We start from the raw sequence: 19,307 nt of genomic DNA, 5'->3' as shown, positions 1-19,307 counted from the left end.
GAAACAAGAGAGAAAGCAATCCATATGTGAATGGGAAGTTCAGAGTCAACGTTACCTGCCTGTATTGGAAACTACAGGGGAATACTTATGTATGACTTGATATTTCTAGCAAGCTTGCTTAGTGAGTAGCGGAGGGGAGATGGGGAGAAGTGAGTACAGGGCCAGAGGGGTGGGGGGTGGATTTGATTTGATTCACTGATAGTCAATATAGTTAGAGAGGCAGTATGGATTGGGGTGATTGGATCTGGATGCAGCAGTTCTGGATTTGTGCCCTTCTTTTGACATGTACTATCTCTGAGACCTTGGGCATGTTGCTTTATCTCTCAAGCCTCATTTTTTTAGTCTAACTAGTTTTCTAGATCAGTCAATCCTCAAAATACCTACAGACATATGAATAAATATAAATGATTATTATTTTGGGTCACTGAGTTTTGGGATGGTTTGTTGCATAGCAACAGTTGACCAATACAACAACTCCATTGTAGAGTTACCGTATTAAATAAAATAATATTTGTAAAACATTTAGCACAGTGCTTGCTATATAATAGAGCTCAGTCTAAGTAGCTCTATTATTGAGTAGTTATACATGCCAAACACTAGATTATATATGTTTAGGAATGTTTTGGTTAGGAAGATGCTGGTTACTATCCACTGTTTATGTTAATAAGGCCTTACATGGCTGTGTTAGTTAGCTTTATAATTTTGTGTATTTACATAATTTATCTTCTATATTATGCTCTTCTGTTTTCTTCCATGCCTCTACCTTTGACTTGTTTGTCAAAATAGTTATAATTACACATCATGACCAATATAATAATGCCATTTACTAACTAAAGAAGAATATGCAATGAATCCTATGTTCAGAATGTAGATGTTAGATTATTTATAAATCTTGGCACATGGAAACACTTATGACCCTCCCTTAAGCAGGCTCAGAATGGAAAATTATTTTTTGATATTTGTTTAAGAAAACGATATTATACAAAGAAATGTTTCCTAGAGGAACATAGTAGTTCCTACAGCCAAATAGCAAGGATTTGAGATCATTCTATATAACAGTGCTTCTCAAACTTTAAGGCACATATGAATTTCCTGGAGATTTGTTAAAATATGCTGATTCCGATTTATTTCTGGGAGGCTTAGAATCTTGCATTTCTAACAAGCTCTCAGGTGATGCTGTGCTGCTGGCAGAGAGCAGACTTTAAGTAGCAAAGCCATACATGCCACTTTCCTGCCTTCCTTACTCTAGAAGAAAGTCATTTGTAGTAAGTGATTGTGCTTTATATACAATAGCACAAAAAAATCCTTCTGCAAAATACCCCAACACCCAAATCTACACAAGTTGGTGGAGTCATTCATGACAGTTCTGTAATCATTTATATATGTATAATTTTTTTCTTTTTTTCCTTTCTTTCTTTTTTTTACCTCCACAGAGTGCTCCTTGTTGTTGGCTTGCAACCAGAAGTCTTTTGTAGGACTCAGGGTTACCATTAACATCTTACCATCAACACCATCACCTTACAATTAAGAAAGTATAAATGATAAAGTTAAGAACTGTAACTCATCTTTATTTAAATGAATTCAGCACCCAGGAAAAGACTCTAAGACATTACATTAAAATAATTACTTCATTCACTAACAGGTAACTTAGAAGTATTTGTACCCAAATTCAAGAGGCACTGATAAGCAGAGGGTGCTTATAAACCGGAGAGAAATTAGTTTTTTTATATGCTTTTTAACTGGAGAGTTGTGACCCTAATGGGTACTTCTTTGGGCATCAGCTTTCCTGTCTGCATGTAAAGCCACTCATAGTGTCCCCCAATATTCATTCCTCTTTTGGGATGGTAATACGACATTCCCCAGCTTGCCTTCCTATGGCTAAGTGTAGTAATACAACCGAGTTTTGACCAATGTGAGATGAGAGGAAGTGTTAGATGCAACTTCTAGGTTGTACCCTTAAAGGGAAATAGAATGCATGCATTTGTTTTTCTCTGTCCTGTTGACCGGACATTATCATGCTCCCAAGTACTCTTGAACCATGTAGATGTTGGCAGAACCACAAGACAGAAGGAGATGGGTTCCTTGGACAACTTGTTGAGCCATTCCAGCCGTGGCTAAGACAGAAAGTTTTATCTAGCATAAGCCACTCTTGTTTTGGATCTCTATTAAGTGTAGCCAAAACTTTATCCTAACGATTAAGCTGTAAAATGGATGAGAATGCATCCTCTGAGAATCTAAGGTTTTACCATGAGCTTGGGTTGGAGATAACCTACTGAGACTATCTTTTTTCCTATGGGGTGAAAAGGATTTTATTTATCTTTACCCCATACTTAAGAATTCAAGCATTATAGCTACCCAGCCCTCCAAATTACCTGATTCACTTGAGGGGTGTTGAGACTCATAGTAACTCAGTAACACCTTATCTGAAAGAGAATACAGAAAATCCCTCTGGTGAGACACAATTTTCTTAAGTTTTCAGTTCCAACACATATATAACATCAGAAAATATCCTCCCATTTTATTATATATCAATAAAAGCAAAACTTTTGTGGTTTTGAGAAAGGTCTCAAAAATGCATGAATATGCTCTGATGAATTCTCCAATATAGTTGTTATTAAAATATTTAAAATATTTTTCATAGCATTGACAAAGAAGTTGTACTTTGGTGATACTAATAAGGCTAGAAAGATCTATTGGATAATTTAGAGATAGCAAATACCTGTGGTCCCTCTTTCCATCTTTCACAACAAATACTACATTTCAATGTCAGCATTCTTTGATGAACCTGACAAAACTTCTGAATCCATCTTGACATACAAGTGGATTCAGGCATCCACTGCCAATGCATTAGAGTTAGCATACAGCATGACTTGTTTGCCATGTCTAAGTTAATCCATTGTTTAAAGTTTGGTAGATTTAGTTTTATTAAAACATTTTACTTTTATTAGTCATTATTACATCGTTATAGAAAAAGAAAATAATCTACCTTTCTTTTTATCTTTTTTCAAGTCTTCAACATATATCTCATAACTTTCATCCTCCAAAGCAAAAGTAATGGATTGATCATTGTATGTGCTTAGAGAAGCAAGAGATTCTGTAATAGGTGAAATTCCTGTTGTTAAGAATTCAAAAACTTGTCAGGTACAATTCTTTTGGCAACCTTTTTAAAAAATGCTCTCTCAAAAAACATTTTTGCAATTTGAGTTGCATTTTGTTTGTCACTGTTGGCTAGATGAAAGCCTTTGGCACAAGTTTTACATAGCTCAAAGGCTGAGATGTGACCCTTGAATGGGATTAAAGGTGCTAGTGTCGTGCACAAAGGCCCTGGGAGGCCATGTGAGTGTGCTTATGGGAGTGTTTGGTGGGGAAAAAGAAAATGGAAACCAACAGACATTGCTTGAAGAAACCTTCACTTCATGACACCACGTGGTCTGGGGACTGTGGTAAAGAAGGAACTGTATTTTGATAGATATGGATAAATAAATGTTCATCTATAAAGTATGGAGTTACCCAGAAGTTTCTGACAGTCCTGGAGAATGTGGGTATGAACCCTGTTCTCTCCTCTGGCTAAATAACAGGGACACTTAGTGCAGTGCTCCTAACTTTTAAAAAGTGTCAAAATACACATAGAAAATGATAATATTTTTATAGCCTGCTGAGGTAAACTGGAGCAGATTTAGGGACTACCTATATGGGGCCTGGAAAAAAATAGTATACAAAATATTAAGGAGAATGTTACATACTGAATTTGTACATGAACTTCTAAAGTAAATGATTTAGAAATACTGAATGAGAAACTTCAGTGTTGCTTCTGGGAATTTAGGACATTTATAGCAGGAATAATGCTTGAAATGGCAACTGCAATTCCAGGAAAAGTTTTTTTTTTTTTTTTTTTCCTGAGACAGCTGCTCTTGTTGCCCAGGCGAGAGTGCCCTGGCATGATCTCGGCTCACTGCAACCTCTGTCAGGGTTCAAGCGATTCTTGTGCCTCAGCCTCACAAGTAGCTGGGATGATGGGTGCACATCACCATAACTGACTAATTTTTCTAGTTTTAGTAGAGACAGGGTTTCGCCATGTTGGCCAGGCTGGTGTTGAACTCCTAACCTCAGGTGATCTGTCAACCTCAGCTTCCCAAAGTGCTGGGATTACAGGTATAAGCCACCACGCCTGGTCAAGTTTTTTTTTTTTTAATGATGATCTCTTCACTTCCTGATAGTCATCATCAACTTGGAACCTTGTACAAGGATGTGATAAAATTTAAAACCATTGTAACTACTACTTAAAGTGTATAAAGTGTTAGAATTACATTTAAAAATACAATAGCTTTTTTCTTTAATGGTCAAAATGTTGAAATTTGGGGGGGAAATGTGTTTTTTTCCCAAAAGATAACATATTTTCACCAAAACTAATGACCATGGGATTCCAATCCATAGCAAGTATTTCAAAATAATGGTGGTGTGCTAACTAGAGAATGCCTGTGCATTATTAGAACAGCTCCCTTGTGCCACTTTGCATACTATTAGATGGGTACATCAGCTACGAATGGGCAGAAGTTTCTGGTACACATTAAAGACACAGACTTGGGACTGCTACCTGGAGTAGCACTTTCCAGGGTCCTGTGTCACACCTCCCTCCTCACTCCCACGTCACTCCTGTAACCAGTCATACCTGTGATACTTGAATCATGAAGTGCTCTAGTATATTTCGGGACCCCTGATATACCAAAGGCAAAGCACTCCACAGTAGACTGCTGTTGACAGGCAGCGAGTACCAGATGTCCTTTGTGCTTTCCACCTGCAGACCAGATGGGATTAGGGATGGACCATCAATCCCCACTCTGCACAAACACCCCTTTGAGAATTCCCAGTTAAGGTTGCTTGCTGAGAGTAGTGCTTGACTCCAGGGCTTTGGCCACTCCGTGGACCAAAGGGATTGATACCTCCTGGTACACTTATACCCCAGTAGAAGCACATTCATTAGAGATCAGGAGGAAGAAAACTAGTCACCCACAATCTCAACACCCAAAAGGTAAGCACTATTAACACTTAAGCCTACTTCCTTTAAATTAAAAAAATTCACTTAAAAATATTGTAAACATATTTATACATAGTTGTGTATCTTTTGTTTTCACTTAACATTATAACATAATCATTTCTCTCATGCAAATTCTTTGTATGCCCTTTTTAAAATAGCTAAAAACCAGTTCGTCTTCCTTAATATTTTCTAAAAGGAACCTTGGAGTGAGGAAAAATAATTGCATATTTAGATGTGGTAAGCAAAGGCAAATAGATACCTACCACTATTGCCAGAGAATGTACGGTTCCCCTTACCTGTTTTCAGTGAAGGCCTTTTGGTGGTTTCTCTCCTAAAGTAACAGGCCTCCTTTTTTATCATAAGGCCAGAGCGGAGCTTCATAAAGTACACGTGGCAAACTTCTTTGGCCTTCTGTTGGGATTCTAAACAATTGAAAAACTTGTGAGACTGTTACATTCCATTCATCTTTATCCTTCTACAAATCGTGAGTGTAGCAGACCCAGAAAGCAAGTACTGATTCACAGTATCTTATCAGAAACCCTTAGGTCAGCTGTGTTTCAAAATTCAGAATTTTTTAGGTTTTAGGGTTGTAATATAGAGCATATACTATATATATGTAGCACCCCAGAAGAGAGGGGGGCAGCACCCCATAATCAAAATTAGTTAATTTTATGTTGAAACATAGGAAAATTTACACAAAGTGAAATAAAGACCTCATGTTAGTTCACATCAGGAGTTAACTAAGAAATGAGTTTAGGTCATATTTTGCTGTCAAATAAGTTCTGAAAAACTTTAGGTCTTTAGAAAAAAATTTTGGTTTTCAGAATTCCATATGAGGGAGTGCGAACCTGTATCCAACATATATCAACCTTTGCCTAATTGAGGGGGATCTTTTACTCATATGAAATGTGCAATCTTTTCTCCTTATCTAGAATACACCTTTAATAATTTTGGGGGGATTGCTGAAGTCTACGAAGGTTATTGATATTAAAATAACTACTGTTTACTAAGTGTCTACAGTGAGCCAAACACCGTGCTAATGATTTTACATATGTCTCCATTTAATTCCTCATAATAATCTTGCAACATAGGCATTATTGTCCCCATTTTACAGATGATAATCTGAGGCTCTCAGGAGTCAGTCATGACACTTGCCCAAGATTACAGGGCTGGCGAGAAGTTGTGATTGAAGCGTGTCTAAAATCAAACCTATTCTTTCCATTACCATCCACTTACCGCCATCTAAGAAAATGCTACACTACAATTTGAGGGACTAACAAAATGCAAATTCAAATTAAATCAGTTGAAGTAAAAAAGTTAATTGATTATTCAGTAATTATTTCATTTTGCTAAAGAAAAATCTAAGTCTCAAAAGGAAAATTAAATTTGCTACTTGGAAAATCATAAAAAATCTTTCAGAATCAGGTAGAAAAGAAAATTATAACACATGAGTCATAGGACCTCAATTTTTAACATTATGTAGTAAATGAATTATCAAGCAATTTATACAGTAAAGTCAAATTTCAATTAGTCACAGTAATTCAGAAAATAAAATGATTATTTGTGACTTTGGGATTCATTTTATGAATTAAAAAAATTCTCCAGAGGATTTGCCTTCCTAAAATAATGCTTTTCAAAGATAAGTGGAAAAGCTTTTATTAGCTATTATTTTGAATTAATCCACATCTTGCCTCCAATTCAGATGAGTAGGTACCTTTAACTATCTTCAACTGATTTAACAAGGGCAGACCACTTAATTATATTCACACCCACTCTGGAACTCTTTACCATTGATTCTCAATTCAGAAATATCAACTGTGGTATCTTGTATTTATATTTTAGTGCTTTTACACTTACAAAGATAATTTATAAAGAAAACTAGTGCTAGAGCCAGCATTGTACTTATTCTCCTAGCAAGTAATTTAATGCAGTACTTTACTGACCCTTGTATTAATTCGTTTTCTGCTACTATCACAGAATACCATAGACTTGATAATTTATAAAGCAAAAAAATTTGTTGGCCAGGTGCTGTGACTCACACCTGTAATCCCAGCACTTTGGGAGGCTGAGGCGAGAAAATCGCTTGAGGCTAGGCATTCAAGACCAGCCTGGGCAACACAGTAAGACAGTAAAGTCAAATTTCAATTAGTCACAGTAATTCAGAAAATAAAAAAAAAAAATTAAAAAAAAAATTAAAAAAAAAATTAAAAAAAAATTAAAAAAAAAAATAGCTGGGCATGGTGGCCTGCTTCTGTAGTCTCAGCAACTTGGGAGGCTGAGACCAAAGGATTGCTTGAGCCTGGGAGTTTGAGGCTGTAGTGAGCTATAATCATGCCATGGCACTCCAGCCTGGGTGACAGAGTGCGACCCTGTCTCTAAAAAAAGAAAAAACAGAGAGAAAATTATTTATTACACTTCTGGAGGCAGGCAAATCCAAGAATATTGTGCAGGCATCTGGTGAGGATCATCTGATGGTGGAAGGCAGCAGTGAGTACATGAGTCAGAGAGGAAATCCGGCGAACTCACTTTTATAACAAACCCAGTCTCTTGATAACCAAACCACTCCCATGATAACAGCAGTAATCTGTTCATGATAGTGGAGTTCTCATGACCTAATTACATCTTAAAGATCCGACCTCTCCAGAGGTTGCAGTGAGCCGAGATAGTACCACTGCACTCCAGCCTGGCGACAGAGTGAGACTCTGTCAAAAAAAAAAAAAAGAAAGAAAGAAAAGAAAAGAAAAAAAAGATCTGACCTCTCAACACTGTTACAATGGTGATTAAATTTTAACATGAATTTTGGTGGAAACATGCAAACCATAGCAACTATACCACATTGTCTTTTCAAAGCTAAAAGGCATAATATGATAACTGAAAGAATGCTCACTCCTTATATTCTTTATATTTTAGTCAGCATCACATGGGAACATGATAGGCATGCCTAATACTGAGTGTGGACTCTGGGGGAACAGGATATCAGTCTGGGTAGTTAAAAGTGAGGGTCACAATACTGAGGAAGTACTAAAGATGTAGAAGACTTTTGGAGATAAGAAGAGAGTTAAAGATACAGGTGTGAGGGCTAGCATCTAGTAGGACAAGCACTGGTTATAGTTCAAGGATGGGGGTTACTACATTTGAAGTATTGAAAACACTTTGCATCAGGAGAATTTTGAAGAACATATACTTTGGTGTTTTGGGAAGCTGAAAGTGTGAGTGTTGTGTTCTGGAGAGGAAAGTGTAAAGCTGGCATGGACATGTGGACTTTGCAGGAGAGAGCATTCCACTGGGGTCAAAGAGCCAGCTCAAATGTATATAAAGGCTGTTACCACTTTCTATGTTTCTATCCTGCCTGCTCCCTGAGGGCAATAGCTTAGTATGAATTTTAAGAAAATTCCCATAGCTAATTTCATCATAACAGCAGCATAAATCCCTCAGGGATTTCTGGTGAGTAAATAGGAAGGACCCTGGAAATCTTTCTATAATTCTGCCATTCAGAGAACAAGACTATGGCTGATAGAAACCACAGAGGTGAAGTACTCCATCTTTCATTTCTTCCCCAAGCACGGATTTTACCAAGGTGTCTTCTTACTGCTTACTACCCTTTACCTGTCTGTGGCAATGGACTCTCAGGACTACTTCTTTCTTTGAACCCCTCTTTCCTTATGCCATGTCACCAGTTTCCCTAGGTTCTTCTTGTTTCTCTCTGACTAGTGCACCTTGTCTCTTTGTTAGTTATCCCTCTTCTGTCTGCTCATAAATGTTGGTGTTCCTCAGGGTTTCGACTTTTTCTTCTTCTCTCACTCTAAACTTTCTTCCTGGGCAATCATACTTGCTTCAATGATTTCAATCACCTTTTTAGAGGCTGATGACTCCCCAGACTGTAACTCTATCTTTGGCCTTTTTCCTGAGCTTTCTATCGGTTGTTCTTTCTCCACAAGTCATTTTGACCCAGCTACTTCAAAGCATCACTGTCTCTTTCTGTGTATATCTTGTGAATTCTGGATATCTCTACCTGGATGACCTATAGCTACCTTAAACTAAGATTCACTGGTCTTAGTCTCTTTTCTGCTGCCATAACAGAATACCATGGACTAGGTAATTTATAAAGAAAAGAGTTTTATTTGCTGTCTGGTTCTGGAGGTTGGGAAGTCCAAGATTGAGGGGCTGTAGCTGATGAGGTCCTTCTTGCTGTGTCGTCACATGGTGGAAGGCATCACATGGTGAGAGTGCACATGAGGCAAAGAAAGGATGGGGACTGAACTTCATCATTTTTATCAGAAACCCAATCCTGCAGTAACTAACTCACTCCCACGACAATGGCATTAATCCATTAATGAAGGCAGAGCCCTTATAATCTAATCACCTCTTAAAGGTCCCACCTCTCTTCTTCTTTTTTCTTTTTTTTTTTTTTGAGATGGAGCCTTGCTCTGTTGACAGACTGGAGTACAGTGGTGCAATCTTGGCTCACTGCAACCTCTGCCTCCTGGGTTCCAGCGATTCTCCTGCCTCAGCCTCCCGAGTAGCTGGGACTACAGGGGTGTGCCACCATGCCCAGCTAATTTTTATATTTTTAGTGGAGACGGGGTTTCACGATGTTGGCAAGGATGGTCTCAATCTCTTGACCTTGTGATCCACCCGCTTTGGCCTCCCAAAGTGCTGGGATTACAGGCATAAGCCACTGCACCCGGCCGGTTCCACCTCTTAATACTATCACAATGATAATTAAATTTCTACATGAGTTTTGGAGGGGACATTCAAACCATAGCAGTACTTACAATAAAAAATTTCTTTTTCTTTTTCTACCCCCAATATATTTCTCCTGAATTGCCTATCTTGAGAAATAGTAGAACTATCTATCATTATCCACCCATTTCTTTTTTTTTTTTTGGTAGATGGAGTCTCGCTCTGTCGCCCAGGCTGGAGTGCAGTGGCACGATCTCGGCTCACTGCAAGCTCCTGCCTCCCGAGTAGCTGGGACTACAGGCACCTGCCACCCTGCCTGGCTAATTTTTTGTATTTTTAGTAGAGATGGGGTTTCACTGTGTTAGCCAGGATGGTCTTGATCTCCTGACCTTGTGATCCGCCTGCCTCGGCCTCTTAAAGTGCTGGGATTACAGGTGTGAGCCACCACGCCTGGCCTCTACCCTATTCTTTAATAAAAAAGCTGAGAATCATTTATTTTTCCTTCTTTCCATTCTTACAATTCATTCAATCTGTCATTAAGTCTTTTTGATTTCACCTTCTGAATATATCTAAAATCTAGTCTGTCCTGTCTATTCTGTTGTCTTAGGTCATGCCTTGATCATTAGTCCCTTAGATTAATGCAGTAGACTTCTAACCAGTTTCTGTTTCTACTCTTGCCTCCTCACTTTATCATCACACTACTATCATCACACTTCACCAATGTGATATCTGTAAAGGAAAAATATTTTATCATTCCTCAGTTCAACATTTTCAATGATTCCCTACTGTCTACAGGATAAAGTCAAATCTCCTTTACTATAACAGAAGATCTTCTATGGATAGACTCAAACTAAAGGGGTTGATCTCTACTCAGATCTAGCTAACTATTGCCATGCAACATATGGACCCAGTGTTTCTAGATTTTTGGATTTTTTAGAGAAACTATACACATTTAGATTTTCATTTAAAATATCCTATTTTTAAAAAATTGACTCAATTAGAAAATATCAATAACACTGTTCAGTCCTTATAAAATACTCCTGCTGGATGGATCTATCCCAAGGCTCCCATATTGTGACCTCTGGCTAGATCCATGAATGAAGACGGCTGGATTTTTAGGGAAGAGAAAGTGTTGACAGATGTGGGGGGGAGAAAGTGGGAGAAGAGAAAAGCCTGACCCTGGGAAGTAGCTTCCTGTAAACTGGGAAGGGAAGGGTTGTGAGAGAGGCTTTCCTCCAGGCCATGAAGTCCTGTACCCTGTTGACATTAGAGGCAAAATGCCCTGGGGGTGATCACAATGTGGGACTGACTGTGGGGACACCTGCAGTGGTTGGCTACTAAGTTTTGTGGCATTGTGAACTGTGACTTGTGTCAGATCCTGGTAGCTAAAGAGAAGAGAAGGCATTAAATGTGCTTTCTTGCCTTGTTTCTTGGGATCTTAGAGAAGAAGCTTATTTAGAAAAACAAGATATGACACATCTTTTGCATTTTGAGTTGAGAATCAGTTTACACCTGTCACATACCCCAGAGATATCGGTCAGATTTTTCACCTGGATTGTTTAAATAATCACAGTTTTAGTGCAGTAGCTCTATCCCACTCGCCCCCATCTGTGAGTTTACTTTCCATGATTTCAGTTGCCCACAGTGAAATACAGTAAGATATTTTGAGAGAGAGAGAGAGAGAGAGAGCAGACATTCACATTGTTTTCATTATGGTATGTTGTTCTAATTGCCCTACTTTTTTATTAGTTATTGTTAATTTCTTATTGTGCCTAACTTATAAATTAAACATTATCATGGGTATGTATCTGTAGGAAAAAACATAGTATATGTAGGGTTAGGTACTATCCATTGTTTAGGTATCTGTTGGGTGTCTTGGTACATATTCCCTGCAATCCAAAATTGGTTGGTAGAAGTACCTACTGTCAGTACCATCAGTAGATTTACTTATCACATGGTAAGTGGAATGTCACTCAGGGCACAGGTAAATTATTTATAGGACTTTTCTTAACAAAGATCATTAAAATTTAGGCCTAAATGAAAGCCTTGCCCCAAAGACATTCCAAAAAGATCAAAAGGCACAGAAGTTTTAGTTTGAGAAGAATGTGTGGCCAATAGTGTGGTGATATTATAAAACAATGAATTCGGAACTATTATAGATTGGGCACCTTGAGGTCAATCCCACCACAATTGCACGGACAAACTCAATTGTGTCCCAGTGCACAAGTGAGTCCAGCTATTGATAGTGACTTAACAAAGTTTAGACGAACATAAGCACAAAAAATTACAGTCTTTCTACCCTTGGGAATGGGGAGAAAAAGGAATCTCTACCCCAAGACCAAAAATAATAAGTCCTGTTTCTGGCCCTGAACATCCAGAATTATGGAGGCATACTGTGGCCTCATACTGCATTAGAATTTGGTCTGGAAATCAAGCTATAGAAACAAGAGATCAAGAGATCGTAAGCCATTTTATACTATCGACCTAAATTCCAGTCTAACAGTTCATTTGCAAAGTTGTATAAAGCCCTCTTATATTCTAGTTCTAGGAAATATAGTTATTAAACCAGACTTCCAAACTACAACCTGTGAAAATTGCAGATTGTTTACTTGCATTGATTCAACTTTCAATTAGCAACACTGTATTCTGCTAATGAGAGCAAGAGAAGGCGTGTGGATCCCTGTGTCCATGGACCAACCGTGGGAGGCCTTGCCATCCATCCATATTTTACTGAAGTATTAAAAGCCATTTTAAATAGATCCAAAAGATTCATTTTTACTTTAATTTCAATGATTATGGGATTAATTGCAGCCACAGCTATGGCCGCTGTGGCAGGAGTTGCATTGCACTCTTCTGTTCAGGCAGTAAACTTTGTTAATGACTGGCAAAAGAATTCTACAAGATTGTGGAATTCACAATCTGGTATTGATCGAAAATTGGCAAATCAAATTAATGATCTTAGATAAACTGTCATTTGGATGGGAGATAGGCTCATGATCTTAGAACATCATTTCCAGTTACAGTGTGACTGGAATATGTCAGATTTTTATATTACACCCCGAGTTTATAATGAGTCTGAGCATTACTGGGACATGGTTAGATGCCGTCTACAGAGAAGAGAACAAATTTTTGAAGCATCAAAAGCCATTTAAATTTGGTACCAGGAACTGAGACAATCGCGGGAGTTGCTGACGGCCTCGCAAATCTTAACCCTGTCACTTGGGTTAAGACCATTGAAAGTACTACTATTATAAATTTCATATTAATCCTTGTGTGCCTGTTCTGTCTGTTGTTAGTCTGCAGGTGTACTTAGCAGCTCCGAAGAGACAGCGACCATCAAGAATGGGCCATGATGACGATGGCGGTTTTGTCGAAAAGCAAAGGGGGAAATGTGGGGAAAAGAAAGAGATATCAGACTGTTACTGTGTCTATGTAGAAAGAAGTAGACATAAAAGACTCCATTTTGTTCTGTACTAAGAGAAATTCTTCTGCCTTGAGATGCTGTTAATCTGTAACCCTAGCCCCAACCCTGTGCTTGCAGAGACATGTGCTGTGTTGACTCAAGGTTAAATGGATTTAGGGCTGTGCAGGATGTGCTTTGTTAAAAAAGGGCTTGAAGGCAGTATGCTTGGCAAAAGTCATCACATTTCTCTAAATACACTGCTGAAGGCTGCAGGGACCTCCGCCTGGGAAAGCCAGGTATTGTCCAAGGTTTCTCCCCATGTGATAGCCTGAGTTATGGCCTCATGGGAAGGGAAAGGCCTGACCGTCCCCCAGCCCAACAGCCGTAAAGGGTCTCTGCTGAGGAGGATTAGTGAAAGAGGAAAGCCACTTTGCAGTTGAGATAAGAGGAAAGCATCTGTCTCCTGCTTGTCCCTGGGAATGGAACGTCTTGGTGTAAAACGTGATCGTACATTTTATTTATTGAGATAAGAGAAAACCGCCTTATGGCTAGAGGTAAGACATGCTGGCGGCAATACTGCTCTTTAATACACCGAGATGTTTGTGTAAAGTCAAACATAAATCTGGCCTACCTGCACATCAAGGCATAGCACCTATCCTTAAACTTATTTATGACAGAGAGATCTTTGCTCACATGTTTTCCTGCTGACCCTCTCCCCACCATTACCCTATAGTCCTGCCACATTCCCCTCTGCGAGATGGTAGAGATAGTGATCAATAAATACTGAGGGAACTCAGAGACCAGTGCCGGCACGGGTCCTCTGTATGCTGAGCGCCGGTCCCCTGGGCCCACTGTTCTTTCTCCATACTTTGTCTCCATGTCATATTTCTTTTTTTAGTCTCTTGTCCCACCTGACAAAAAATACCCACAGGTGTGGAGGGGCTGGCCCCCTTCATGTTTCATTTGGTGAATCTCATTTTTTCTGAAATAGACAATGCTGATGGTAGTTCTGTTTAGAAATAACTCCAAGAACAGTTTTTATATTCTGTTTTTGCATTGAAAATCAGATTTGCTTCTGCTTCAAAGAGATGTTTATGTAAAATTAAATAAGGACTGGCAGCAAGCTACACTTTTTTTTTCTAAATGAGAAAAGGGTTAAATTACCCAGCTTCAGGTATATTTTTATGGCAACACAAATTGACTGAGATAATTATTCAGATATCTTCATCTATTATTCTCTTCTTCATCAGTAGTTGCAAGTTAAGACCACATGCCTGATATCACCAAAGGTCTTAATGAATATTTGTTGAATAAAAGTGGACCTGCTTAAAATTTTGCTAGTTTATCAGGGAAAAGGTTTTGGGGGTTTGGCGGCAGGACATGTGTGGAGCAAGAAATGGTTGATATAAAAGGCTATAACTAAGTGTATCACTATTCACAGGTTCAGATTATCTCAGCTATTCCTGCCTGGTGATGTATCAAATATGCCAAAGTTGGCTATATATGGTCTGTTCAAAACCAGTCTGCTGTATTATATCCTTATGTGCCATCCCTTTTTATTTCAGTTCTTCTATTCTTAGTAGATTTTGATAAGAGAGCATGTATAAACATTGGAGTAGTAAACATTTGATAACAGATAAAAATGTGTGTAAAACATTCAGAGATAAGTAACTTAAGTCCTTACTTCCCAGCTTGAAACACAAGGCTTTGCTTGCTGTGTTCTTCCGCTTTGCTGTGGAAATTTTGTTGGTTGAATACTTCATTTTAGGCTTCATTTTTCAGGCTTCTATTGGATTAAAATATAATATTAGTTCATTTGTCTCAACTTAAAAACAAACAGGAACAACTGTGGCTAGCTTACTACCAAATTGGTAACATAAACATATAGAGGAAATAATTATTTCAGTAAAGTTTGAACATAGTATTCTAACTATGTATTCATGCTAGGATATGGTACTCTGCACTGCATAATGAGGCTTTGGTCAATGGACTGCATATACAATGGTGGTCTCACAAGATTATAATGGAGCTGATAAATTCTTATCACCTAGTGGTGTTGTAGTCATTTTAACATCCTAGAACAATTCATTACTTGCGTGTTTGTGGTGATGGTGGTGTAAACAAACCCACTGCACTGCCAGTTGTATAAAAGTGTAGCACATACAATCATGCGTAGTATATAATACTTGATAACAAATGACTATGTTACTGGTTTATGTATTTGCTATACCATACTTTTTATCATTATTGTAGATTGTGTTCCTTCTATTTATAAAAAAAATAAGTTAATTGTAAAGCAGCCTCCTGCAGGTCTGTCAAAAAGGTATTCCAGAAGAAGACATTGTTATAGGAAATGACAGCTCCATGCATGTTATTGCCCCTGAAGAACTTCCAGTAGGACAAGATATGGAAGCGAAAGACAGTGGTATTAATAATCCTGACCCTGTGTAGGCCTAGACTAGGGTGTGTATATTTGTGTCTTAGATTTTAAGGAAAAAGCATAAAAAGTAAAAAATTAAAATTAAAAATTTCAAAAATGGAAAAAAGCTTATAGAAGAAGGGTATAAAGGAAGACATTTTTGTACAGCTGTACGATGTTTGTGTTTTAAGCTAAGTGTTATTATAAGAGTCAAAACGTTAAAAAACTTAAAAGTTTATAAAGTAAAAAAGTTATAGTAAGCAAGGTTAATTTATTATGGAAAAAAGGAAACAATTTCAAATGAATTTAGCTTAACCTAAGTGTACAGTGGTCATAAAGTCGATAGTCATGCTCAGTAATGACCTAGGCCTTCACATTGACTTACTACTTACTCATTGACTCACCTAGACTAATTTTCCATCCTGCAAGCTCCATTCATGGTTAAGTGCCCAATACAAGTGTACCATTTTTTAATCTTCATACCATATTTTTACTTTACTTTTTCTGTGTTTAGGTATGTTTAGATACACAAATACTGCTGTGTTAGAATTGACATTTTATAATCTATTCTCTCTGAAGCCTGCAACCTGAAGGCGTTCTCTGCAAATAAAAACTTTGGTTTCCACAATCCTTTATTTTAACCCAGACATTCCTTTTTATTGATCTCAGTTGACTGTAGCCTTTTATCCCTTACCCATCTCCCAGCTGAACCCCTCCATCCCCTGCTTCAAGTTATCCCACCCTTTCTGGACAAAATGAATGTATTTCTTAAATGTATTTGATTGAAGTCTCATCTCTCCCTAAAATGCATAAAACCAAGCTGCACAGCGACCACTTTGAGTACCTGTTCTCAGGATCTCCTGAGGGCTTTGTCACAGGCCATGGTCATTCATATTTGGCTCAGAATAAATCTCTTCAACTATTTTACAAAGTTTCACTCTTTTTGTAGACAGTGGAAATATTGGTACTGCAATTCTGAGACTGTTTTCTTATACTTTAGTATAGAGGAAATAAGTAGATATATTATGTTACATGGTTTTGACTGTAGGGGAAAGGAGATACAAACATAAAAGAAGTCATGAGAAAACCTATGGAATGTTAAATTTGAGTCAGCAATGTCAGTGTGCCCACATCTTAGTTTCTTAATACTTTCTGCCCTGAAAGGAACAGTGGCTCCAGATCTGGAGCTGTAAAATAGTGGTGAACATGGAACATCCTGCTACAAAGCAGAGTCACTAAAAAACTAGTGAGATTGTGTCAGAAGCATATACACAAGCCACCAGGAAAAATCTCCTGCTGGCCAAACTTGATACAATTTAAGGATCAAAAAGAATAATGGTGATAATTGACCATAAAGCATTTAAAGAAACCCACAAGTTCATAGCATTTCTCAGGAATTGAATGAATAGGGAGGGGTCTAGTCATTACAGAAGGAATGATAGCATTGAAACTGGCCTCATTGGGGTGCCACCTGGAGTTCTTGGTCTAATGACTGAGGAAATCAAGGAAGGTGGACACACCAAGGGTGAGGTTAGAGCAGAAGTTTAATAAACGAAAGAAGGAGAGAAAGCTCTCTGCTGCAGAGAGGGGTCCTGAGTAAGGGTTGCTGTTCTATAGTGGAATATAAGGGTTTTTATAAATGAACTAGTGGGGAAGGGGTGCTTTATTTACATAAGATGTGAAAAACTGGTTAGGACTAGGTGTGTCATTTTCAGAAGGCATGAATTCCTGACAACAACACCCACCCTGTCCTTCCAGTGTGTATGTGGGCTCATAGCCTAAGTTACTTCATGTTGTTTGACTTCCCTTACTGCACATGTGTTGGGAGTAGAATCCTCCATTGTGGACATGCCTAGCTCAGTGTAACTCCTCTTCTCTGTGTAGCTATAGGCATGTTCCAAGCATGTCCTCCTGAGCAAGCTTCCTTTTTTGAATATATCCAAAGAAGGAAAGGAATGTGTTCACTGAGGCCAACTGAATGTATATGAAATTTGCTGATTACACAGAAGGCACTCTTTTGTACCGGGGCTTGCTTCGTTATCTATGTTTGTGGCTTGATCTATTTGCCTAGCTGGTTTCTTCTTTCTTTCTGTCTCAGAATCAGACAAAACACCATCTTGCAACCCCCAATTTAATATTTGATTCAAGCAAGGGACATCAATTGATATGAAACCTTGATGGTCAAGCTGGGTCACTGTATCATACTGAAAAAATATGGAGTTCTGTATCATAAATTGAAGAAAACTCCATATTCTCTTAGTATGGTTCTACAGTCTGGCTTCAGCATTAGGGTATGACACTGTGCTGTGGTTTGTGGAGGGAGCAGGACTTCTTCTCCAGTCTTAAACTCTCTGACATTGCCTGCAATTCTATCAATAATTATTGCTTCTTCTTTTTAAGTATTGGCCTCTTGTTTTGCTACACTACAAACCAAACAAACAAACCAAATTATGCCAGCAGTGGTTACAATGTAAATCCCTTACGAACTTCATATGAACAATCTCTTCTAGCAGTTAAAAGAAGAGCATTGAGTTCTTGGGTTAGAGGACTCATTAGAAGGTAAACTTTATGCACCCTTATTTTGTTCCTGGACAAACTTGTGGAGGCTGAAACTCCAAATGATCTTGTCTAGGTAGAACTGCTATAACCTTATGTGCATGCTACCTATTTACATCCAGTCCCATGGGCAAAATCCTCGGTCAGCCAGTTAAAGACTACCTATTCTGCCCCTCAATCTTCTGCCATGGGAGTAAATGTTGTGCTCACACAGCTTGAAGACTTCACATCAACCCTTATTTTCTTCCTCTGATTCTCCCACCTTTGTTGGTCAAGAGTGCTTAGAAACAGAGGATCTTACATATCATTTTACTGAGCCCCTAACTTACAGATGAGTAGACTGAAACTCTAAAGATTAAGTGCCTTGCCCAGGATTATGAAACAGAACCAGGAACAGAATCTAGCCTCCTGACTTCCATCTTGATGCCAGTACTTCCCCATCCTGTCTGCCTCTGTTCTTTCTCCCTTTCCTGCTCAAAATAGGAAGAAAATAATCAGAACTGGGAATTTAACTCCAAACACTCAGCCTTTCTTATACACAAAGCAGTTGTACAACTTCTTTGAAATAATAAGTTTCTGAATATGGTTGTTAATTTGTAATCACACATTTGGAATAAAAAGATAGGGAATCCAATTGTAGTTACATTTTAAGTTGTACATAAAATAATTTAAATAGTAAACTACACAGAGTAGATAATGAAGTAACACTTTACTAACATAAAAACTGCATTTCCTTGATGTTGTTTGTTTTCTCTTCTACCCAAGGATACTTACATCCTAGAAAAAACAATTCCTGGTCATTTAAAAAAGTTACTTTTTCTTTTGTTATAATCTTAGAATATTTTAATAAAAAGAAGTTACATTCAAATAAATATGGGAAACGTTCCAATCTACATTCTATCTCTAGGAGAGTCAGACTCATGTTAGCATAGAAAAGGTGTTGATAGTCCTTTATTGAAGAATCATGGGTACCTTTGTTTAACTATTGTTTTCAGTAGTTATTTGATCTCATAACCTTTTTCTCCCCTCTAACCACCCTCATGGACTAGTTTGAGAGAATGCACTTGGAAGAACTTTGCCATAAACCAGTATTGGCTTGCATAATTGAGCAAGATAGAGAAGCTGAAAATACCACATTTACAATGGAGTCATTGACACAGAGAAAGTCAACACCCTTTATAGAACCGCATGATGAGTCAAAAGCATAGTAT

The 19,307-nt window shown here is 38.1% G+C and overlaps 1 protein-coding gene and 1 long non-coding RNA gene across 8 annotated transcripts in view; one reads left to right on the top strand and one right to left on the bottom strand.

Moving 5' to 3' along the window:
- Positions 1-19,307, bottom strand: part of LOC105489145 (interleukin 33) — a 98,329-nt gene that overhangs the window by 17,285 nt on the left and 61,737 nt on the right. For 4 of the 7 annotated variants that reach the window (XR_011612539.1, XM_071077761.1, XM_011753839.2 and 1 more), the window contains exons 2-7: positions 14,806-14,907; positions 5,332-5,457; positions 4,670-4,795; positions 2,987-3,112; positions 2,373-2,423; positions 1,426-1,517 (exon numbers count right to left, since the gene is read on the bottom strand). Coding sequence is in view for 6 of the 7 variants with exons in the window: in XM_071077761.1 (XP_070933862.1) it covers positions 1,426-1,517; positions 2,373-2,423; positions 2,987-3,112; positions 4,670-4,795; positions 5,332-5,457; positions 14,806-14,896 (612 nt within the window). In the remaining variant the exon portion in view is untranslated. The remainder of the gene's footprint in view (positions 1-1,425; positions 1,518-2,372; positions 2,424-2,986; positions 3,113-4,669; positions 4,796-5,331; positions 5,458-14,805; positions 14,908-19,307) is intronic. The other 3 variants (XM_011753841.3, XM_011753840.2, XM_011753842.2) reach the window with 2 other exon arrangements.
- LOC105489147 (uncharacterized) overlaps positions 1-19,307 on the top strand; it is a 143,875-nt gene that overhangs the window by 89,487 nt on the left and 35,081 nt on the right. The window lies entirely within an intron of this gene.

The sequence above is a fragment of the Macaca nemestrina genome, chromosome 14 (assembly GCF_043159975.1).
Source record: "Macaca nemestrina isolate mMacNem1 chromosome 14, mMacNem.hap1, whole genome shotgun sequence".
NCBI lineage: Eukaryota > Metazoa > Chordata > Mammalia > Primates > Cercopithecidae > Macaca > Macaca nemestrina.
This window is presented reverse-complemented; position numbering and strand designations above follow the sequence as displayed.